The sequence below is a fragment of the Ailuropoda melanoleuca genome, chromosome 9, assembly GCF_002007445.2.
Source record: "Ailuropoda melanoleuca isolate Jingjing chromosome 9, ASM200744v2, whole genome shotgun sequence".
NCBI lineage: Eukaryota > Metazoa > Chordata > Mammalia > Carnivora > Ursidae > Ailuropoda > Ailuropoda melanoleuca.
In genome coordinates this window covers 40,311,793-40,334,671 of record NC_048226.1, presented here as the reverse complement: position 1 = coordinate 40,334,671, position 22,879 = coordinate 40,311,793, and the positions used below count along the sequence as shown (strand labels likewise).

At 36.5% G+C, this 22,879-nt stretch overlaps 1 protein-coding gene across 3 annotated transcripts; it reads left to right on the top strand.

Annotated features, from left to right (window-relative positions):
- The first annotated feature begins 1,670 nt into the window (after positions 1-1,670).
- On the top strand, positions 1,671-17,968 carry COPS5 (COP9 signalosome subunit 5). Of its 3 annotated transcripts, none has more exons than XM_011221211.3 (8): positions 1,671-1,956; positions 4,062-4,296; positions 5,257-5,385; positions 6,035-6,100; positions 6,633-6,718; positions 11,766-11,877; positions 15,655-15,803; positions 17,729-17,968. In XM_011221211.3, exons 1-8 carry the CDS (start codon positions 1,841-1,843, stop codon positions 17,811-17,813), a joined length of 978 nt encoding a protein of 325 aa, XP_011219513.1. In that variant the 5' UTR covers positions 1,671-1,840; the 3' UTR covers positions 17,814-17,968. The 3 variants fall into 3 exon arrangements, with proteins under 3 accessions (XP_011219513.1, XP_002916425.1, XP_011219514.1); XM_002916379.4 differs by having other exon boundaries at positions 1,678-2,150; XM_011221212.3 differs by lacking the exon at positions 1,671-1,956 and adding an exon at positions 2,020-2,158.
- Positions 17,969-22,879: the final 4,911 nt, after the last annotated feature.

Genomic DNA, 22,879 nt, shown 5'->3' with positions numbered 1-22,879 from the left:
TGCCACACACCATACTAGGAATAGAGGACACAACTCAGAGCAGTTGTCCTGAACTCTAAAGCTTACAGTGAAAAGAAAAAATTCCAAGAAAACAAATACAGTATTACAATGCTATGTAACAGTTATAGAAGCACCTAACAGACATTTAGAGACACCTGAAAGGAATCATTACTGGAGAGCAGAGGAAGTCAAGAAAGATTTCATGGTAGAGATCACTGAGCTGCGTTTTTAAAGATTAATTTGAGCTCCCAGGCAAAAACAAAACAACACAACCACCAGGGGAGAATATTTTAGGCAATGCTGACCACATATCCAAAATTTCAGGGTGGTTAAAGATGAAGCTGGAACCCCAATGTTCATAGCTGCATTGTCCACAATAGCCAAATCATGGAAGGAGCCGAGATGCCCTTCAACAGATGACTGGATTAAGAAGCTGTGGTCCATATATACAATGGAATATTACTCAGCTATCAGAAAGAACGAATTCTCAACATTTGCTGCAACATGGACGGCACTGGAGGAGATAATGCTAAGTGAAATAAGTCAAGCAGAGAAAGACAATTATCATATGATTTCTCTCATCTATGGAACATAAGAACTAGGAGGATCGGTAGGGGAAGAAAGGGATAAAGAAAAGGGGGGTAATCAGAGGGGGGAATGAAACATGAGAGACTATGGACTGTGAGAGGCAAACTGAGGACTTCAGAGGGGAGGGGGTGGGGGAAGGGGATAGCCTGGTGATGGGTAGTAGGGAGGGCACGTATTGCATGGTGCACTGGGTGTTATACGCAACTAATGAAGCATCAAACTTTACATCGGAATCTGGGGATGTACTGTATGGTGATTAACACAATATAATAAAATAAAATTAAAAAAAAAAAAAGATGAAGCTGGAGAGGTGAGCTGTGATACTATTCTATCCCCCACCGGCCCCCCCTCAAAAATTATTGAACATCTACGTTAGGTGTTAGGGATAAAACAAGGAACACAGAACTGGTTCCTAGGCTTTGGTGGTTAGAATCTAGTGTGGAGTTGGGGGATGGAGGGGAAGGAAAGACACCTAAAACAAGCGAATAAGCGAAATAATTAAACATTGCACTAACTGTTGGTAGAAAACAAGTTGCTGAGATTAATTCGGCCTCGGGGACAGGAAGAGGTTTCACAGAGGTATGCTGAAGACTAAACCGAAAACTAATTTTAAGAATTTGGTACTGGTCATTTCAGAACACTAATAGCTCATATAGATGTTAATTTTTACAAACACGACAAAAGACACGATCGTAGCCTCCCACGAGTTTCCACAGATTCCTTGGAATGTCAAATAACTTTCCTCTAGAGAAGCATTTAGCGCCAAACCACCAAGAGGCCACAGAATTTTACACCATGTGCAGTGACTCATCTGGAAGTAAACGAGGATACCATGTTTATCTTGGTCTCAACCAGCATCCTGAACTACGTATATCTCAAGTTTATCACAGACATCCCTATTTTTTAGGCTTTCAACAAACATTTTATTTAAGGTACCTACATCCACAAAAAAACCACGTTTTTTCCCCATCACAGCCTAAGGATCTACCCATTTTTAATATGGCGGAGGCTGAGCCTGCGCAGTACGAACAAAGAGGACCGGTTCCAGTTTCTGGCACAACGTTAACATGCCCTTCTTCCGGTGCGGAAGGCTATACCATTCTCATACCCAATCATTGTGTTTGTCTTGATTCACACACATAATTTTCTACGGTAACATGTTCTCATTTCAGCCACAAGAAGATTCCTCTGTCTCTATTATGTAACCGCTGTTTATATCGTGGCATCCCGGAAGCGCTCCCGCCATCCCCGAATGGTCTGTACCGACTTCATCTCCGGTTCTAGGTGTCATGGCTGCCTCGAGAGACTAGTACGAGTTTGCACCTGTGGTGGGAAGGGTCCGAAGCCCACACCCGGGAACCTAGCGAGGTAAAGTTGCATCTTGGTTGTGGACGCGACAACTTCTCCGATTCCTCGGCGATGGCGGCGTCCGGGAGTGGTATGGCTCAGAAAACCTGGGAATTGGCCAACAACATGCAGGAAGCCCAGAGTATCGATGAAATCTACAAATACGACAAGAAACAGCAGCAAGAAATACTGGCGGCGAAGCCCTGGACTAAGGAGTGAGGAGGTCCCTGGCGAGACACAGGGGAGGGAAGGGGCGGCGGGAGTTAGGACACCCAGGGGGAATGGGAGTTTGCAGAGGGTGGAGCGTTTGTTTTCATGGGCAGGGAGACTATGCGCCCGAGAAATTTTGGTTCTTTTGTCTCCGCAAGTAGAGGCAAAGCCCCTCTCCTGGGGCTTGTTTCGACTCCCCTTTCTGTCTCTTTAACCAGTTTGCCTCCAGAGGATGTAAGAGGAAAAGGACAAGTGATTATCATTTCTCAATATCTGTGTTGTCATATATATGCCACACACCCTGTCTTAAGCCTTGTGTCGATTTACACCTTGCTAGGACCTTCAGCTTATCTCTGACTGGAGACTGCACCTGTCTTCAAAAACTAAGTCAGCCCAGGGGTCTCTAAAATAACTATGAGCCATCTTTTAGAGATCTATAACCGATTGTTGATTGCTGATAACTGTTTCAGAAACATCGAGGCTCCACCCAGTCTCCCAAAACGTTACTCCACCAGTTCTCATGAGCTAGAAATTTTACCAATAGAGTTTAAAGCTCTTTGCTACTTAGCAAAAGCCCTGTGGCTCTGGGAATAAAGACAAGTCAAAGGCTCTTTACCCACAGCATTTACCCTTTCCTGAAAGCAGATTGTGTTAGGGAGAAAGTAAAAAGAGCATAAGCAAATGGAGAGGTAGAAAAGACCGCAGTGGTCAACATAAAACCATTCTTCCATTTTTTTGTTTTTACAAGGCAAGCTCTGTAAGTATTCAGATTCATCATGTTGATTATCAAGTACTGAATATGGGCTGAGCACTGAACTAGGAATTTCCATATGTTACTTGATCTGCATGACAACCCAGTACTCTATTTTCATTCCTTTTTTGCAAATAAGAAAACAAGTAAATATAAGTAACTTATTTCCTGATCATACTGAGGCATCCAACTCTTAAGTGAATAAAAGACTGGCATTCAAACCTCACAACTGTCACTAGTTAGTTGACCTTAGGAAGTTTATGTATCTTCATTTTTCATCTGTAAAAAGGAATTAAGACCTACCTATTGGTAATGTCATTAAGATTAGATTGTGGCTCTAATTATATTCATCCTAGCTGTCTTGGGATGCATCAGTGAGATGGAAAATAATTTTATTCAAGAGTAGTTTAGTCACATCTACATATGACAAACTGAAACAGTGATCAAAGCAGAACTAAAGATATTAGAGCTACATTTTCAATTTTGAGGCTGATAGCACAGAAGGAAACAACACACTATTCTTTGAGAGTACTATAAAAGATAGGTTAAGGCTAATAACAGCTAGCACTTAAAAAGTTTTAGTATGTGTCAGGCAGTAAACTAAGCATTTTATATAATTTCACTTACTTTATTTCCTCCTAACAACGAATCTGTGAAATATTCCTATTTACAGATGAGGAAACTAAGGCACAGACATGAAGTGGTTGTCTCTAGGCTACAGCTAGCATGACAGGGCAAAGACTTAAACCTAAGCACATGGGTGTCAGAGCCCACATTTGGAACCCTTAGGCGAGAAAGTTAGGCTAGAGAATCTTGAGGCACAACCATCCAACTAGAGTTGGAATCAGAGCTTTGGTGATTCCAAAATTAGTGGAGAAAAAGCCTATTGAACTGGTCTTGTAATTTCTTTCTACTGAATAGCATATTTAAAAAAAATATTTCATACTTTTCCCTTCCTCTAAAAGGAAATACTTTGCAGGATCCTGACATGTTTATCATTTCCAAACCCTGCAAGAACTATACTTCCTTTTTCTTTTCCACATTCTACACTCTTTCTCCCCTTCCCATCACTATAAATTCCTTCAGTACTTATTTGTTATCTTTATAAAAACTGTCTTTGAAATTGTGTTTTATATGTTAATTATACTGTGCTTTTGTTTTGTAGTCACCATTACTTCAAGTACTGCAAAATCTCAGCATTGGCTCTACTGAAAATGGTGATGCATGCCAGATCAGGAGGCAACTTGGAAGTGATGGGCTTAATGCTGGGAAAGGTGGATGGTGAAACCATGATCATTATGGACAGTTTTGCTTTGCCTGTAGAGGGCACTGAGACCCGAGTAAATGCTCAGGCTGCTGCATATGAGTATATGGCTGCATATATAGAAAACGCTAAACAGGTAAAAATGTTGTTCCTTAAAGTTCAGTAACTCTAAGTTAAGGGTCTCATGGTGACTCTGGAGTTTCTAAACTTAGAACTGTCCTCTTTACATAAAGTTTATATTTTATTTTCAATTTCTATGTAAAATGTGTAAAAGGTTAGCATGGATTTTTTTTTTAATAAATTCTCATACTCAAGAGAGTAAATCTTAAAAGTTTTCATCATAAGAAAAAAAGTTGTACCTAATGTTGGGTGATGGATGTTAACTACATTTCTTGTGGTAATCATTTTGCAATATATACATATACATAATCATTATGGTTTACACCTGAACTAATACAATTACACATCCATTATATCTCAATAAAAAAATTTTTTTAAATTCTCACTCTCAGTATCAGATGTATGTTAAAATCCTAAAATTTGGAAACAACCTAAATGTTCCTGAGTATAAAACTGACTAAATAGATTATGGTATATCCATACAGTGAACTGCAAGCCAGCCTTTAAGAAAAATAAAAATTAAGAAGTAGTTATCTATATATTTTATTTACTTGGAACAAACCCTACAATATTGTGTTGAGTTGAAAAAGCGGAGTATAGAGCACTATATGTGTTATGCCATTGTGTGTGTTTCTCTTAATCTATATGCAAAGAATATATCTGCAAGATAGGTATATAAGCAACAGTTATAGTGGTTAACATCTGGGCTGAGAACCTGGATAGTTGAGGGGAACAAGGTAGGAAGCATACTGAATAACCTTACTGTACTTGTATCTTGTTAATATTATGCCTAAAGTTTCAGGTATTCTGCTTTGGGTATTACCTATTCAAAATAATCTTTTTTTCACCTGAAAGCAGCATATGCTATTCACTATTCTGCATGCTTTCATTTTACCATAATGCTATGTAAGCAGACAAATGACAAGTGTCTCTAAGATTAAACAGAATCCTCAGTCTTCTTTGCCCTCTTCATTAGGTTGGCCGCCTTGAAAATGCAATTGGCTGGTATCACAGCCATCCTGGCTATGGCTGCTGGCTTTCTGGGATTGATGTTAGTACTCAGATGCTCAATCAGCAGTTCCAGGAACCATTCGTAGCAGTAGTAGTAAGTATTTTTGCAACCAGTCTTAAGTTCTTCATGAAAATTTATTAAAGCAAGTATACAGAGAAATAAAAACTAGAACAATCTGGTGTCTTTATGCCTAGGATTGAATCTGAATTCCACCTCTTTGAAGCTGGGGCTTTGAACAAGTTACTTAACCTCTCTGCAACTCTTTCCCCACTCTGTAAGATGAGAGTGATCACAGCACCTATGTCTCAGTTTCCTGCACATAGTAGACATTCAGTAATGTTGACTGAATTAAGTAAGTCAGAAATTGCTAGAGCAGCTCTTGCTATGCTCAGAATGTTTTAGATGCAATCTGGGTTACTACGAGAAAGGTAGAAATTGTTCATCTAGTAAAAGAAAACTTTTGAAAAAGAAATGAGCACATCTTCAAATAGCATTCTTAAATAGTAGAATAACTAGATCTAATTTCTAAGTTAACTGTGAGAATACTATACTTACCCATTTTGTTCAACTTTTATGTTACTTGGTTTCGTTATTTATTTTCCAATTACTTGGTTAATCAGTGTGTGTGTGCATGCATTCGTAGTGTTATATATACATATATATTTCTAAGTTTAACATTTAAATAAATGGAAGTATATAACAGTTTTGTAACCAGCAGATATTAAATATATCTTTCTTGTAGATTGACCCAACAAGAACAATATCTGCAGGGAAAGTGAATCTTGGAGCCTTCAGGACCTACCCAAAGGTAATTTTTAAAATTCGAAGTCCTTATAATTTTTAAATGATTTATTTTTAAACTCATGTTATGGTTAATATCTTGTTTTGTCCTAAAACAATTTGATAATATTTACAAAATTGCAGTCAACCAACACAAATTGTCTTTAGGAAAAGACAACACATTTGTGCTATATATTGCTAAGAAAGCAGTTTTCATTTGTTAGTATCTGTGTGCCCCTTGTATTCTGACAGGTACTAGACAACAAGCTAAATAAATCTGTTTCCTTCCCCACAATCTGGAATAGGTATTAGCATATGTGTACATCCCCTAAGGACAAGAAAAATGAATCTAAAAACCAAATCCAACCATCAGCCATCAAACGGGGCTGAGGGAGAGTATAAGCAATATACCTTTTTTTACTGGAATGTTTAAGTTCAATATGTGGATCCCCAGAATTAATGTTTCTATAAATGGAAAGCTGCATAGAAAGTATGCTTTTTCTGTGTGTGTGTGTTTTGTGTGTGTGTTTTAATCTTCTGTTTTCTTCATTTTTGTTGAGGGCTACAAACCCCCTGATGAAGGACCTTCTGAGTACCAGACTATCCCACTTAATAAAATAGAAGACTTTGGTGTACATTGCAAACAGTAAGTAATTTTAAAATATAAAATACCACAGTCATCATAAGAAACTTTATCCAAGCCCCTAATTTTACAGATGAGAATAAAGGTTCAGATGAAATGCATGTCATAAGCCCTTTTAAAATTGTAGTAAGGGGGCGCCTGGGTGGCACAGCGGTTAAGCGTCTGCCTTCGGCTCAGGGCGTGATCCCGGTGTTGTGGGATCGAGCCCCACATCAGGCTCCTCTGCTCTGAGCCTGCTTCTTCCTCTCCCACTCCCCCTGCATGTGTTCCCTCTCTCGCTGGCTGTCTCTATCTCTGTCAGATAAATAAATAAAAAATCTTAAAAAAAAAAAATTAAAAAAAATAAAAAATAAAATTGTAGTAAGAATATAAAATTTAGGATAATGTTTGAATTTTTTATTAATAATTGTTCAACCTGTTATTTGCCTTTCACACAACTATAAATATGTCAACGTACAAGATACTTGGCGCATTAATGAAATTAATAATTGGAAGAAGTTGTATTCAGGGCCAGCTTGACACTAGCATGTCTGCAAGCTCTCAAAGTACCCAAGTTCCATTTATTCATTCATTCATTCATTCATTCATTCATTTATGAATGAGAGCACACAGGCGGGGTGGGGGGGACTAAAGCAGAGGGAGAAGCAGATCCCCCCACCAAGCAGGGAGCCCAACACAGGGCTCTGTCCCAGGACCCCAAGATCATGACCTGAGCTGAAGGCAGCCGTTTAACCGACTGAGCCACCCAGGCATCCCTCAAGTCCCATTTAGTAAAACTTTATCCTAAACATTTTCACTTCAAAATGAAGCAGCGATACTAAAACCAATCAATTATATACTTCTTTAAAATAGTGAATGTTAAGGTATATGAATTATGTCTCAAGTTTTAAAAGTATTAAAGAAACCAATGAAAACCGTTTTCTCCCTCTGAATATATCTTGCCACATCACATTGACCCACCCACCACATTCTGGAGCCTGAACCAAAGTACTAGCCTTCTAATTAGCCTTCCAGCTTCTTCTGTTCACCCCTTTAAAGGTCTTTTGTCATCCAAATTGGTTCTGTTTAAATGTAAGTCAGATCATATTCCTCCTTCTCCAGAATGATTTCCTGTATCACCAAAAATAATATCCATAATCCTTACAATGGACTACACAGCCCTTCGTGATCTGGCCCTTACTACCTCTGAGCTCATCTATCACTAAACCTTTGCTCTCTCCAGCCCAGCCATAGTGGCCTCCTTATGGTTGTCAGATGTGCCAGGCAGCTATCTGCCTGGGAGCTTTTGCATTTGCTGTTGCCTCTGCTGTGAAAAATTGTTCCTGATTTCCACGTGGCTTACTAACTACTTCAATCATGGAGTATCTGTTTAAGGGTCACCTAAATAGAATGTTCACCAGTCACCCTGGGTAAAATAACACCTTCCAGTCAGTCACTGTGTTTCAGTTTCCCTGCTTTATTTTTCTTCTTAGCACTTACTACTATCTGATATGTTTTCGCTTCCTAGTTATTGACCCCATTAGAATGTGAACTTGATGACAATAGACTTAATTCACTGCTGTATGCTAACATTTAAATCAGACGTGGCACATAGAAGGATGGGCATCCCCCCCTCCAAAAAAAGTTACCTAAATGATTATCTAGGGTCCCCATTTCTCCATACCTCCTATCCAGACTTCTAGGAATACTTTGACTACCCATGTGCTACTACTGCTCTTATTTTTCTGTTCAGAAATTCTTAGAAAATTCTAGAATTTCTAAAATTGAGTTTTAAAATATATCAGTCATCCCTGACATACTTCTGGGGGGAAAAAAAATTTTTTTATTTTTCAGTTGGAGACTTGGAAGTAAATCTCACAGTTTGCCATATTGGAAAAAAAATTTTTAAAAAGAAAAAAATTTAAACCATACCAGTTTGAGAGAATTGCTCTTAAGCATGGAAACATCTTTGCTGTGATACTTTCTCAGAGTAATAGTCAATTTTTTTTCATTTATATTGAGTTATAGCAGTAGAAAAAGCTTATACCTTTAATACCTACACTACTTTTTTCACTACCAACAGCAGCTTTTGAAACAAGACTGAGGCAGTCTATGCTTTCTGTATCCCAAAAAACCTACATTTCCTGTTTTACTGAAATACGAGCCCATCAGAGAAGAATGCCACTTTCTAGCTATCTGCATTGCTAGAGCCTAGAATTTTGAACCTAGAATTGCTTGGATATTCAAAGATGTTCTCTTAGGATCATTTCCTAAATAAGAGAGAACAAACTCTTTCATAGGGCAAATAAGGGGCTTAATTTATTTTTGTTTTAAAATCTTTAATGAATAGTGCCAGGTTGGAAGAGCAGGGGTTTGGGGCAGGCTGCTTATAGATCCATTCCTAAATTATTTGGTGATGAGGTATTATGTGCAGTTTATGTTGGTCTTTTTTCTCTCCTACCTTAAATCGCACATCATATTGCATACCCACAGTCTGTTTAAAACGTAGAATATAATTTAGATATTAAATATTTATAACTTTGAAGAACCTTAGTGAAAACAGGACACAAAGTGTTTTGTTTTTTTAAGTTAGCTTGTATGTTGTCAGTGTTATGCAGGAACATGATTTAAAGAGTAAAATAGTTCTATGAAACTTATTATGAAAAGCAACAATTTTGTACCATTCCCTTTCCCATCCCCCAGAGGCAGTCACTTAAACTATTATAGTTATTCCTATAAGTATTTACCCATATCTTCAATCAACATGCTGATAGTGCTACTTCTTGATTTTCAGTTCTAGGCAGTATCTATTATTGACTTCCCGTACAGAAGATGAGGATTTAGCTCCACAAGTAATTTTGAATGTTCTTCTTGTTGTCAACTCTGCTACTGAGATTTGCAGCTAATCACTACATATTAGACAAAAAATTTCATTGCATCAACCTATGGAATTAAAACAGTAATTACATTAAGGTGATCCATAAATTTTCAAACATAAACTCTGTTCTAGAACCTCGTTTGAATTTCCTTATTTTCCATCCTTTTTAAATCCAAATATCTATTGCTCTATTCACCCTGTCATCTCTTTTTTCCTCCAGTATCAGAGATACAACCCCCTCCTTTCTAAAGCTGACCTTCCTACTTGAGCCCCTCGTCCCCTCCCTATACTTAACTCCCTTACTCCTGGGAACTCACTTCTTAAATACTCTCTTAAATGTCTACGGTCTGCATGTAAAAATAAAACTGTGAGGTTTGTGATAATAGATACAACTTTTCATATCCTTTCTCTTCCACTTACTAGCTATGTGGCTTTGAGTATTTTCTCCCTAAACGTTTCTTTGTCTATAGACTGGAAGTAATAAATGCTTTCTATGTATAGTTATAGGAAAGACTAAATGAGAATATATGTAAAGCACCCAGGACATAATAGGTGCTCAAAAAATACGCTGTTCCACTTCCACATTTCATTAGCCGTGTCCTGTCCATCTTCAGATCTGCATAGGTATCTTAATCTTGAAAAGATCCTCACTTAATTCTGATGTCCTTAAATTCTTATTCTTTTTTATTCTTCACTCACTCCTGAATTGAATCAACAAGTATTTCTTATTGTTTCCACACGTCTTAATCTTTTGCACCACTAACCTGCATCTGAGCCTTTCTTCACATCTGTTGCCCTGCAATAATATCCTTTGTGGTCTCTCTACCTATGGTTTCTCTGAAACACATCTATCACAAGCTAGTTTTCTTAAAACACCTCTTTGGCCCTATCATTGCTCTGCCCAAACATTTTCCATGAGTCTCCTACTACCTAGAAGATAAAGTTTAAATTTATTTTTTTAGGTTTTTATTACGTTCCAGTTAGTTAACACAGTGTAATATTAGTTCCAGGCGTATAATACAGTGATTCAGTATTTCCATACAACACCTTGTGCACTCCTTAATCCCCATCACCTAAATAACCCGTCCCCCCACCCATGAAGTTTAAATTTCATAACTTTTATGTAATATATTCTACCAAGTAGACCCCAACAAAGCTTTCTAGGTTTCCATCACATAATTATTCTGCTTTTGCTTAACTATCCAGACAAAGTGATTTACTTACTATTCCTTTCATGACTTTCCTGTTTATGAGTCAGTGCTCCCTGCCTAATGCCCTCCTTGCTGTCAACATATGCACACCATAGACTCATGTAAGGGTTACTTCTCAGTCCTGCCTTCTCCCTGGGGCTTCTCAGGCAATTCTGTCTACACTGTGAGTACTCATTATCTCTAACATTTAATAGGTAAGTGATTAATTTTATTATATGCACTATAGCATCACTTACTGTTATTCAGTATATATCATTATATTTAATTTTTTGTGGATTCATACCACATCTCCCCTATAAATAGTAATAAGCTCCTTAAGGTAAAAAACTCCCTTGCGTTTCTTTGCATCTACTAATGTACAATACCTAGTGAGATATTTAAATATTTATTACTTTAAAAATACATGTTTTTCATACATTTAACCAAATATTTCTTGCACTCACTGATTATAAATTAGGCACCTTTGGAAGCATTATTTTTTTTTAGGTACTCTAAGAATTCTACTTTAAGGTTTGTTTTCCAAAAAAGCAATAGGTCCTAATTAGGGGATTAGAAAGGGAGAAATGGGAAATCCACATGTCATTTTCAGTATTTTTAAAAGCCTATCAAAAAGTATCATTGACTGTAGAGAGGCAGTTCATTAAGTTTACGTTCTATTGGCTAGAATTTATAAACTTGATAACATGCATAAACACATGTCATTCAGAAGTTCTGACTGATTGTTGATAAGTTTGGGGAATTTCTGGGCTCTACAGTGGGAAGAAATATAACACAAGAAAGTTTAGTTAACAGAAGATTTGAAACCACACCTCTGAAGCATAAGGAAAACATGGTTACCTATTGTTGTTCTATAGGACTAAAAACTAAAATGTAACTATTTGGATATAGAATGTAATTCACTTAAATTTAGCCATAACCTTTATATGATACAGATGATTTTTTTTTTTTTTTTACTTACCAAATTTGTCCTTTCGTTTCATAGATATTATGCCTTAGAAGTCTCATATTTCAAATCCTCATTGGATCGGAAATTGCTTGAGCTTTTGTGGAATAAATACTGGGTGAATACGCTGAGTTCCTCTAGTTTGCTTACTGTAAGTACTATCTTTCCAAGGGATACGTTTGAATTTTATCTAAGCTACATAAATTGTTTAATATCTGAAACTCTTTTTCATGGAAAGGCTATACTTGACTTTGCCAAGACATCAGGGCTAGGCTCAGATTCTGCACATGACCAGAGCTGGATGGGATACTAGGCTAAGCCAACATCTGTGTCATGTACCCTTGAGACTAAGTCCAAGTGACAAATGTAAGTGGCCAGATGAGGGTGAAATCTGCCCCTGCCTTGAAGAGACTTACAGAGAAAAAAATACAAATAGTGTTTTTTGTTGTATCAGGTGTCTCAGGTAGGCCCCAGTTACAAGTGACAGGAGACCCAACCAAAATGGCCTAAACAAAAAAGAGAATCCTTTAACCTCCAAAGCCCAGTAGGGCTTACTTCAGGCATAGCAAGCTTGCATTAAAACAGTATTATGAGGTCTTGGTCTTTCTGTCTCAGCTTTGATTTCATATCAGTTGGCTTCAGTTTTGGGCTTCATTAAAAACAAGATGGCAGGAGTGACTGGGTTGCGTCTGCGATTTAAGTATCCGACTCTTGGTTTTGGCTCAGGCCCTGATCTCAGGGTCATGAAATTGAACCCCATGTCAGGCTCTGTGCTCAGAGCAGAGTCAGCTTGGGATTCTGTCTCTCTCTCCCTCTGCCCCTCCTGCTCATGGTCTCTCTAAAATAAATAAATAATTCTTTTTTTTTTAAAGCAGGGGGTGGGGGGGGAGGAAAAGAAAACAAGATGGCAGCATTAACTTCAGGCCTCCCAGCCTCTCATTTTCACATTCAAAAGAGAAGATCAAGATACACATACTCACGCATAACTCCAGACAAAACCTGTGTCTGAGCTTTGTTTAGGTCACATGCCCATCTTTAAACCTGCTCTGGGCCAAGGGAATGAACCACGGCTGTGCCAGGGCAGTACTTCACTGCTGGGCTGGGGTAGAAAAAACTTTCAGGTGCACATGGACTAAGAATCAGGAAGGGTTGTCCCCAGAAGGAAATCAGAGTATCATTAACTTAAAGTAGGAGATGCTGGGCAGCAAAAAATAAGATAAAATAAATCACTGAATTTTTTCCAATATATCATTAAAACCTAACATACTTAGAAGGATGTTTATTTTACAAGCTTCTATCTAGAGCTTAGTCAGGAACAGTTGCTTTTTTTTCTTTTTTTTTTTTTTTTTTTAAGTCTGCCATCTCACATAGTACAGAATAGCATAATGATTAGAACCACAAAATTTGGTATAAGAGAAACTCAGTCCAGAAACAACTCTGGCACTTTAGCTGTGTGTGGCCTTCAGAAAGTTATTCTGGGTTCAGTGGTAACAGTTACTACATCATTAAGTACGATGAGAATTAAATGAAATTTTTTATAGAAATCAGTTAACAAAGTGCCTAGCATATAATAAAGCCTCAGTAAGTTATTATTTTTTGTTTGATTCATTTGTTTGTTCATAGGAAAAAGCCTCACTTGAGCATATCTTCTATGATTTTATTTCTTTTTAAGATTTTATTTAGAGGAGAGAGAGCCTGAGCAGGGGCAGAGGGAGAGAAACAATCCCAAGCAGACTCCCTGCTGAGCATGGAGCCCAACAGAGGGCTCAATCCCACGACCCTGATATCCTGACCCAAGCTGAAACCAAAAGTCGGACACTTAACTGACTGAGCCACCCGGGCAACCCTTTCTATGATTTTAAATAGAGTTCTGACAGTCCTTCTGTTCTTATTTTGTAACCTCAACCATCAGAAGTAGCAAATTAGAAGGAAGGAAAGTGATCATTATAGCAAACATTTATTAAGTGCTTCCGTTGTGCCATATGCTGCTAAATGCTTTGTATGAGTTGTTTCCTTAGAGGCAAGTGTACTAATGAGAACCAGAAGTGACATATGATGGCAGAGGGAGAAAACACTAAGACCAGAGCAGTCTGAACCTTTGTGTAAAGGCAAACAACTCTACCTACTCAGCCTTTGGCTATCCCTATATTCCAGCACTGCATATATTGAAGACATTAATAATCAAGAAGAGATTAAATTATATTTTCTTGTTTTTTGTGGTTGTATATATGGTACATTGTAGCATTTTAAGAAAAAATTTATAGGGCTCCTGAGTGGCTCAGTTGGTTAAGTATGTGCCTTCGGCTCAAGTCATGATCCCGGGGTCCTGGGATCAAGCCCCTCGTTGGGCTTCCTGCTCAGCAGGGAATCTGCTTCTCCTTCTCTCTCTCTGTGCCTCCCCCCTGTCATTCTCTCTTTCTCTCAAATAAACCAAAGAAGTCTTAAAAATGAAAAGAAAAGTTATATAAATGTATGTTCAATCCATCTCTTTCTCCAGCTAAAGCATATAACCTAAAAGCTACCAGGAAAAAGTTATTTTCTGATTTAAGAAATTAATTCCCTATTCATTCTCTGTGTTTTTAAAATGTAATTGATGTCATTTTATTTCATTTTAATAGTATAACTGTTCCTGCCATCCTACATTTTTATGGCTTGAGCTAAATCTTCCAAATGTGGTCTACAAACCTTAAGTTTTCTTCAAATCTATAGAGGGGGAAATGTCTGGTGTCCTAAACTGTTTAGATCCAGACAAAGTGAATATAATTGCATCTTTAAAAAATATCATCAATTTATAAAATCATTGGAAGAGCTGGTAACATTGTAAAGGGCCCTCTGTAGTGAGTATGATGACAGCAAATAATTTTTAATGTTTGGTGGTTGAACTGTAGGTCTTGTACACTGTCTTACAGATTGAGTAAGTAGAGTAATGTACTTGTTGCCAAGTCGTTTATTTAATTGTCACTCTCTTCTTTTGAAGATAAGGGAAAGAAATGGAACATATATTTCATAACTCATCTTAATGAAAAGTTGTTTTGTATTTTAGATTATAACATTTTTTAAAAGATAACCCATAAAAATGCTTAAGGTTTAATGCTTAAATACACATAGGTAACTGTTAGTTTTCTTTTTAAAAAGAAAGAAATATCAAGGGACAAAATGGTATATGTAGTATTCCAGCTTAACAAATGTTAGGTTTTTGTGCAAGCATATAGCAATACTCTAAAATATAACCGTGGTCATAGCTAGGTGGATTATAGGTGTTTCTTTTCCTCTTTATTTTGCTTGCTTGCTCTACATTTTCCAGATTGTCTGTAATAACTATTAACTTTATAATCAGAAAACCTAAGACAAATGTTATTTTTTAAAAATTGTTAACTATTAAATGCTGAAATTTCAACAAGAACAGATAACAAAATTAGCTAACAAAATTTAAGCCTTTACCAGCTGCCATGGACAGTCCTAAGAGCTTTATATGCTTTACTCTGTATACATTACTTAACTTAGTCTTCACAATAGCCTTAATATAGAAATTATCACTGTCCTCTCCTCCATTTTCAGAAGACGTCTTAAAGGCACAGAAAGGTAAAGGAGTTTTCCCACGGCCTCCCAGCTAATCTGCAGCAGGGCCAAACCTGAGACTCAGGCCTGTGTACTTCATAGCCTCTCATAATAACAAATATTAGATTTAATGACTCAAAAAGAATTCCAAATTTAATCTTGAAATTCTAAAGGGGGGAAAACTCTACACTTGAGCTGCTTGAACTTTGGAGTCAGTTTTACAAGTAAATTTTATTTCTTTTGATCAGCGACTATCAAACTTATATTTCATGGTGGAATTCTTTGTAAATGAAATGTTCTAAATAGAAAAAATTTACATTAAAATATATATATGCACACACACACTGACATAATACTATTTTCCCTACAGAATGCAGACTATACCACTGGTCAGGTCTTTGATTTGTCTGAAAAATTAGAACAGTCAGAAGCCCAGCTGGGACGAGGGAGTTTCATGTTGGGTTTAGAAACACATGACAGAAAGTCAGAAGACAAACTTGCCAAAGCTACAAGAGACAGGTAAGAACAAATCTATTTCTGCCCCTAACTAGTTCTTTTTGGTTCAAAATTTGCACATTATAATAGGATTCATATTCCTTATGTTTCAACTTATTTACAACTTAGAATGTTACCTGAATGTTAATTTCTTGGGACCTTAAGAATTGTCAAATGCAAATTTTAGCTAAAACATTAAAGGCTTAAAGATCTACGTAATGTAATGAAAAACACCCAGTCATCTTTTCTAGATCTAGCTAGAAAGTGTACTAAAGAAAACTAATCCATCACTGGATCTTTAAAAAAAAAAAAAATCCTGCAAAAGGACATCCAAATCTATTCTAACGTAATCATCTTTTGAGGGATTATGTTGAGATTTCTTAAATTCTTCAAATTTCACATTTTTATGAAGTTCTAAACCCCTGAATATCAGAGAAATGATTCCATCTCTCTTATTTTTTTGAAATTATCCTTAATACAGTAATTTAGTATCCCAAATTTCACTACCAAGAATTTATTAAGAACAAACTTGGAATGTGTTCTCTGATAACTTATGAAATAATCAGGTGGCGCTTCAAATGCATAGACGATTGGGAAGATTACCTAAATAGCATGGACTTTCACAAAAGTTTGAACTTAAATGTGATAATTTGGGGCACAGAGTAAGGGAAAACTATATTGACATCTATATAAACTGATACCTTGGTATCCATCTTAAGAAAAACCAGACTGGTCAATAGAAAAGAAAAGGGAGAAGAAGGGAAGGAAAAGTGTGTTAGGAGCAGAAGCCATCTTGGGTTAAATTATCTTATTCTTTTCCATGACTTTTTAGAAGGTATAGAGCTAGTAGCCTTTCTTCAGTATTAGGTCTTATTTTTGGTACCTGTATTCAGTGTATGTTTTTGCTCATCTATCTTTATATTGTTTGTGATTTATAATTTTATCTACATTTACAATTCAGTTCCTTAGCAAGCAAAAATTCCACAATGGTAATATCTCCAATTATGTAAGAAGAAAAGTAGGGAGGACAAAAGTAGTAGTACACAAGTAGAGAATTTTCCTTTCTTGGGTAACTTTATAAGAACTGTATATCTTCTAAATATTGGGAGGTTTTATTGTTTTTTGCTTTCTATTTTTTATCAGTTCTAAAATCTAAGTCCTTCACCCACTGACTTTGACCTTTAATTGTTTGAAGGATGTTTGTGATTATTTCGGAAAAAACCATAGGACTCTTTAAAATCTCTTTTTTAATAATTCTAAGTAATAAACAATAAGGAATAAGATTTTAATGTAATATCAGAATTAGTCTATAATGATGAATAATATATAATTTCAGTTACCTTCCAAAATAGAATTTTTCTCAAACCTGTTGATAAGTAACAAAAACTCGTATGAATTTATATCAAATTTTATACTCTTCTCTTGTGAGGGTTCTAATGAGTATAGTTGACTCTTGAACAAAGTGGGTTTGAACTGCATGGATCCACTTATACATAGGTTTTTTTTCCTATAAATACAGTACAGTAATGTAAATATAGATTTTCTTAACACTTTTCTCTAGCTTTGTTGTATGAATACAGTATATAATACATGTAATATACAAATATGTGTTAACAGTTTATGTTATTATTAAGCTTCCCATTAACACTAGGCTATTAGTAGTTAAGTTTTGGGGGAGTCAAAAGTTATATGTGAATTTTTAACTGTGTGGAAGATTTGGTACCCCTAATTCCCACGTTCTTCAAGGGTCAACTCTAATGAAATGGTTAAAAGACATGCAGAAGGCTAAAAATCATAAGAGTAAACTGTAAATTATGGTTTGTAAAGTATCAATAGAACAGAAAATCATTATTGGGGGTACAAGGAGTCGGGAATGGGGGGAGGGAACTTACATGTTCAAAACAGTTTTCAGTTCTTATAACATTATGTGATGTGTTTTTTCTTTCCAGCTGTAAAACTACCATAGAAGCTATCCATGGATTGATGTCTCAGGTTATTAAGGATAAACTGTTTAATCAAATTAACATCTCTTAAACGATCACTAAGTAGTACTTTTGACTGAAAGCCAGTATGAGAAAAATACTCAAGTGACACTTTAAAACCAGTTACCAAAAATCTGATTAGAGGTATAAGGTGCTCTGAATTGTCCTGAATATTAACATCGTGTAATAAAACTCTTTAAAATGAAATTGTTCTTTCGTTATTTTGTGGGAGCAGTTACATTTTTTTCTATTATCCTTTAATGTTCTTGAATTTAAGAGAAAGAAATATTTATTGGATCCTTTCCATTTTTTAAAAAGTCTTGCCTATCTAAATCGAAGAATTTCAGCACTTCACCTGCCATACTGATTATCAGAGCCACTTTTCAATTTGCCTATACCTTCTTTTGGTAGTCCACTAGTAAAAGTATAATTTAGCATAACATTTTTATGTTCTTATGAAATGTTAACCATATCACACCTTAAGTTATATTCCTGAAAATTAAATAACTTAAGACAGAGCCTAACATAGGTTATCTAGTCATTCAAATATTTACCAAGTACCTTTACTGAATAGGCCAAATTTTACTCTGCAGATATTCTGAACAAGATAGACAATGCCACTGTCCTGTCCTCACAGAACCTACCATGGAGGCTAAAGCTAGGTTAACAAGAACCTATGTATACTAGTAGAAGGGAGAAATAGTGTTCTGCGAAACTCAGGATGAACACTTACACCAGGGAGGAGTTGCCCAGGTAGGCTTCCTGAAAGAAGTGACCTAACATAAAGCTGAAATTTGAAAGATAGGACTAGCCAGAAAAGCATAATGGGAATGCAAGTTTATAAGCAGAGTACAGCAATGTGTAGAAGGCCAGAGGTAGAGAGCATGAACCTAGCACCTTCAAGAACTGTTATTCAGTTAGACCTGAGAATGTCCAATCAGACATGAGAAGTAGCAAAAGATGACTTTAATAGATAAGATGAGGGTAGATCCTGCAGAGGCGCTTTGGACTTTATCCTAATAGCAACGCAGAGTTAAGAGTTTGTTTGATTTTTTTTAAAGATTTTTATTTATTTATTTGACAGAGCAAGAGAGGGAACATAACCAAGGGGAGTGGGAGAGGGAGAAGCAGGCTTCCCACTGAGCAGGGAGCCTGATGCGGAGCTCGATCCCAGGACCCTGAGATCATGACCTGAGCCAAAGGCAGAGGCTTAACCGACTGAGCCAGCCAGGTGCCCTAGAGTTAAGAGTTTTAAACAGCGGAAATATACCAGACTGATGTTGCTAAGAGCACTGTTCAGAGATCTGGGGTGAGGGCTGGCTGAAAGCAAATGAAATGACTTGTGGAAAATAAACAGTGAAAAGACAAGACAAATCATGGAAACATCAAATATAAAAATCGGCAGAGGAAGAGGAGACCACAGGAGCAGAGAAGAAACTTAAGAAGTAATTTACCAGTGATTTGACGTGCTGTCAAGACGTCAAGGAAAATAAAGCCTAAAAGTTTTCCATTAGATTTAGCAATGAGGTGGTCTTTGGTAAGATGAGGAAGCCCATTAACATTAGTATCCAAATACATTTGTGGACAGTTGATGATATATTAGCATTTTGGTCTCATTTTGTAACCCTTGAATTTTTTTTTTTAAGTAACCTCTACACCCAGTGTGGGGCCCGAGCTGATGTCTCTGAGATCAAGAATCATGCTTTACCAACTGAGCCAGCCAGGAGCCCCTCATTTTGTAACTATTTAAATAAAAGTCACCCCTAATTTCAGATGGTTCAAACTCACCTCCACTTTTATACCCTTTTAAAAAAAAATGACTGCCCCCAATGAACAGCCAAAATCTATTTACTGCCATAGTCTTTTCAGCAACACCTTTAGGAACACTGACAAGCTTGTTGAGGTTTCATTCACAGACAGGATCGAGTGGTTTAAGTTTTCGACATGAAAGAGTAAGGAGCCACTGGAGTCACCATGAAAACATACTAGCAGTTTTCATTCTAAGACTTAAATACAGTTATCCACATTTGACATTCATTACCTAAACAAGACACCTTGGTGTGATGGAAAATGCCTATAACAACAACAGAATTACTAGGAAAAGAAAGTGTTTCAGTCCTAACTTCACTGGACTGGTTTTGAGAAGTCTCCATGTTTCAGTAATGATGCATTGATTGGAGGTAACACACATATATACATAACAACAGTTGCTTAAAGAATAAAAATTTGTTGGCTCACCTCACTCCAGAGTCCAGAGTCATACTTGGTTTAGGCACAGCTGGATTGGCTTCCTGTTACAGTTCTCAGCTCTGCCCTCCACATGTTGGCCTAAATCTAAAGCTGTATTCCCCCCAAACTGGCTGTGCACCACACCATCCAGTTAGAGCTAAAGAGCTGTCAGATTAAGGCTCAAACTTCACACTGGTCTAATGGATTATGAGCCCACCCCCGAGATTATACATAGGGACTGGTTTAGACCAATGAAGGGCCATGCCTCGAGGTAGGAATGGGGTCAATAATCCCCAAAATGCATAGCTACTACACATTAAGGTTAAATGGACACTAGGGAAACAATCAATAACGTCCCCTCTACTCAGTGGTGCAGGCCAGGCAAAAATGACTCAGAAAGGAGCATTTGCATTTTGTTGTACATATACTTGGTTAAGCAAGATCCTTTACGAATATTTTAAAGTATTAAATTGTATTGTCATGATCACTTTTGGCCTAAGTGCTCCCATTTATATTAATGAGCTTTTAGGAAATCAGGGTTCAATTGCAGCCATCATTCAGAAACTAAGTTGTGAACTGGGGTTGTCTTTTCCTGTAAAGTATTATCTTACAGTCCTGAGCTATTCAGGAGCCAAAAAGAGCATTTTCCAAGTAAAGTGTGTTTTTTGTTCAGTTTCAATTTTTTTTTCAGAAATAATTTCTCAAGCTCTTTGGTGATAATATACAGGAAATGTCCCTTGTCATCAAAAACTTAATCCCAGTGTCCAAATAAGACTGAAGCCAGAAGCACAGGCTGGAGCAGCGATAAAGAAGTCAGTGCATGTGGAATGGGGATTGGGACCCATTAAGGGTACATACAGAAAGATCTCAGAATCAAGGGTTTTCCAAGTTTTCCAGATTGTTTTAGTATCTCAAGGTCTGTTCGAAACAATTCAACAGTACTTTCTATGTATATTATTGAGAATATGCATTACTACCATTTTTGGTTACATTGTCCAGTTATGGGCTGAGTACTTCATTCTCCAGGTTTTATTTGTTGATTAACAATAAAACACCACACAAGTTGTTATTTTGAAATCAGCAGTACTACGAAGAACAAAGAACCAACAGGAAGAGAAACCTCTTGTGCTCTGTTTGCTTCTGAATTTGGAAAATAAGCTCCAAGACCAAACATCATGTACTCCACTTGAGAGATCAAGTCTGAAGATTGTTGTCACAAATTAGTATGATTACCTGGTATTCAGGATTTTGAAAATCACTGCATTGCACAATGTAATAATAAACTGCCCAACAGTGCAACCATATTGAAAATAAACACAGACGAGCAAGAACATAAGTAACTATACAATGAATCACAGAAACTGGGAGTTGGGAGTGCTGCATAGTGCAGAGGTTCAGAGTTTCCAAAAACCACTCTCTGAGTGATGAGGTACAGATGCGTAAGTCATGCATGCAGAGAGGAGTTCATTTATATTGCTAAGTCTGCACTGTATCCACATGTAGCTGAATAAACTGAACTGAACAGAGACTGCTGAATTTCCAAGGTTTCTTTCCATATTTCTGGATTGTTTTAACTATAAACACCAAAGACATACATCAGTGAGCAATGTGGGAGCAGGGGATGTTTGGTTTGGTGTTGTTATGTTTTTACGTTTTTTGGGGGGTTTTGGGTTTTTTTTTTTTTTGGAAGACAGGAAAATATACTACACAAAATGACAGCTCCTATTTTTACTCATCCTTACAATATAAAATAAGTAAAAGATGATTATGTTCAAGTTATGAGGTATTTATTTCATTCACTGTTTAATAAGTGATGTATCTATGTAATTGTGTTTGCAAAGTATTCGTTAGAAAATTGAAAATCTAATTGTGTGTTCCCTTGTTTTGTCCTGTTTTCAATACAAGTTCTAACAGCAAATAAATTTACCTTCTTGGGGCGAAAATGCTAGTTTAAGGATTTCAATTAACTTCTTCTGAGGTAATCAGTCTGTAAGTTTCTAAAGATTTCTAAACCTTTTATCCAAATATTAGTGGAAGAAATAGCATCTATCTTCGTAAATACAAAGTTATCCACTTATTTTAGAAAACTAGTAACACAAAGTTCAGGTCAACTATAACCAAACTGGCATATTTAAACTTTTGATCTCAGAAGTCAGAATATTACAAAAATAAAATAAGGAACTCTGTCGTTTGGGGTCGAATTTGGGAGGAAATAGCTAAAATCATAGCTTGATAACTAGCACCAATGATTAATTGCTTTTTCAACATGTGGATTATCTTGGTGCCAAAAATTATGGAACAATTGCCTAACAAATTGGAAAGTCCCTGATGTCTGTACTTATATTTTCTTTGGATTATACTAAGCAATTATGCTAAACTTTCTAATGACTGAGTAAAATGGTATTGTGCCTTGGGGCACATTTTGATGAACTACAGTTGTACTTTTCATAACCTAAGAGGCATATGCATAAAGAAGTATATTGTCCAGAATAGAGTTCTGTGACCTTTATGTTAGATTACAGAGAACTGTAAATATCTTTCACATAACTATGAATGTTTATTAATAGTCATTACTTTAAACGATATTTCTGAAAAAATAGTTGGTAAAAGCTCATCTCCAAATAAATGTTTGATTTAAATGGTTCCATTTTTCTTCCTAGAATTTGCTACTTCATACCCCATCCTCATATTCACTTTATTATTTATACTATTTGTATTTATTATTTGTACCATATTTATGATATTAAATAAATCCTTTAAAACCATATGTGTTTAGCTTTAACCTTTCATTTCAACTCCTATGTAATCCATCTATCATTTCTTACATGTGTTTCCAGGACACTTCAGGCTATTATCTTAAGATTCTGGGCTTAAATAAAGTAACACAGA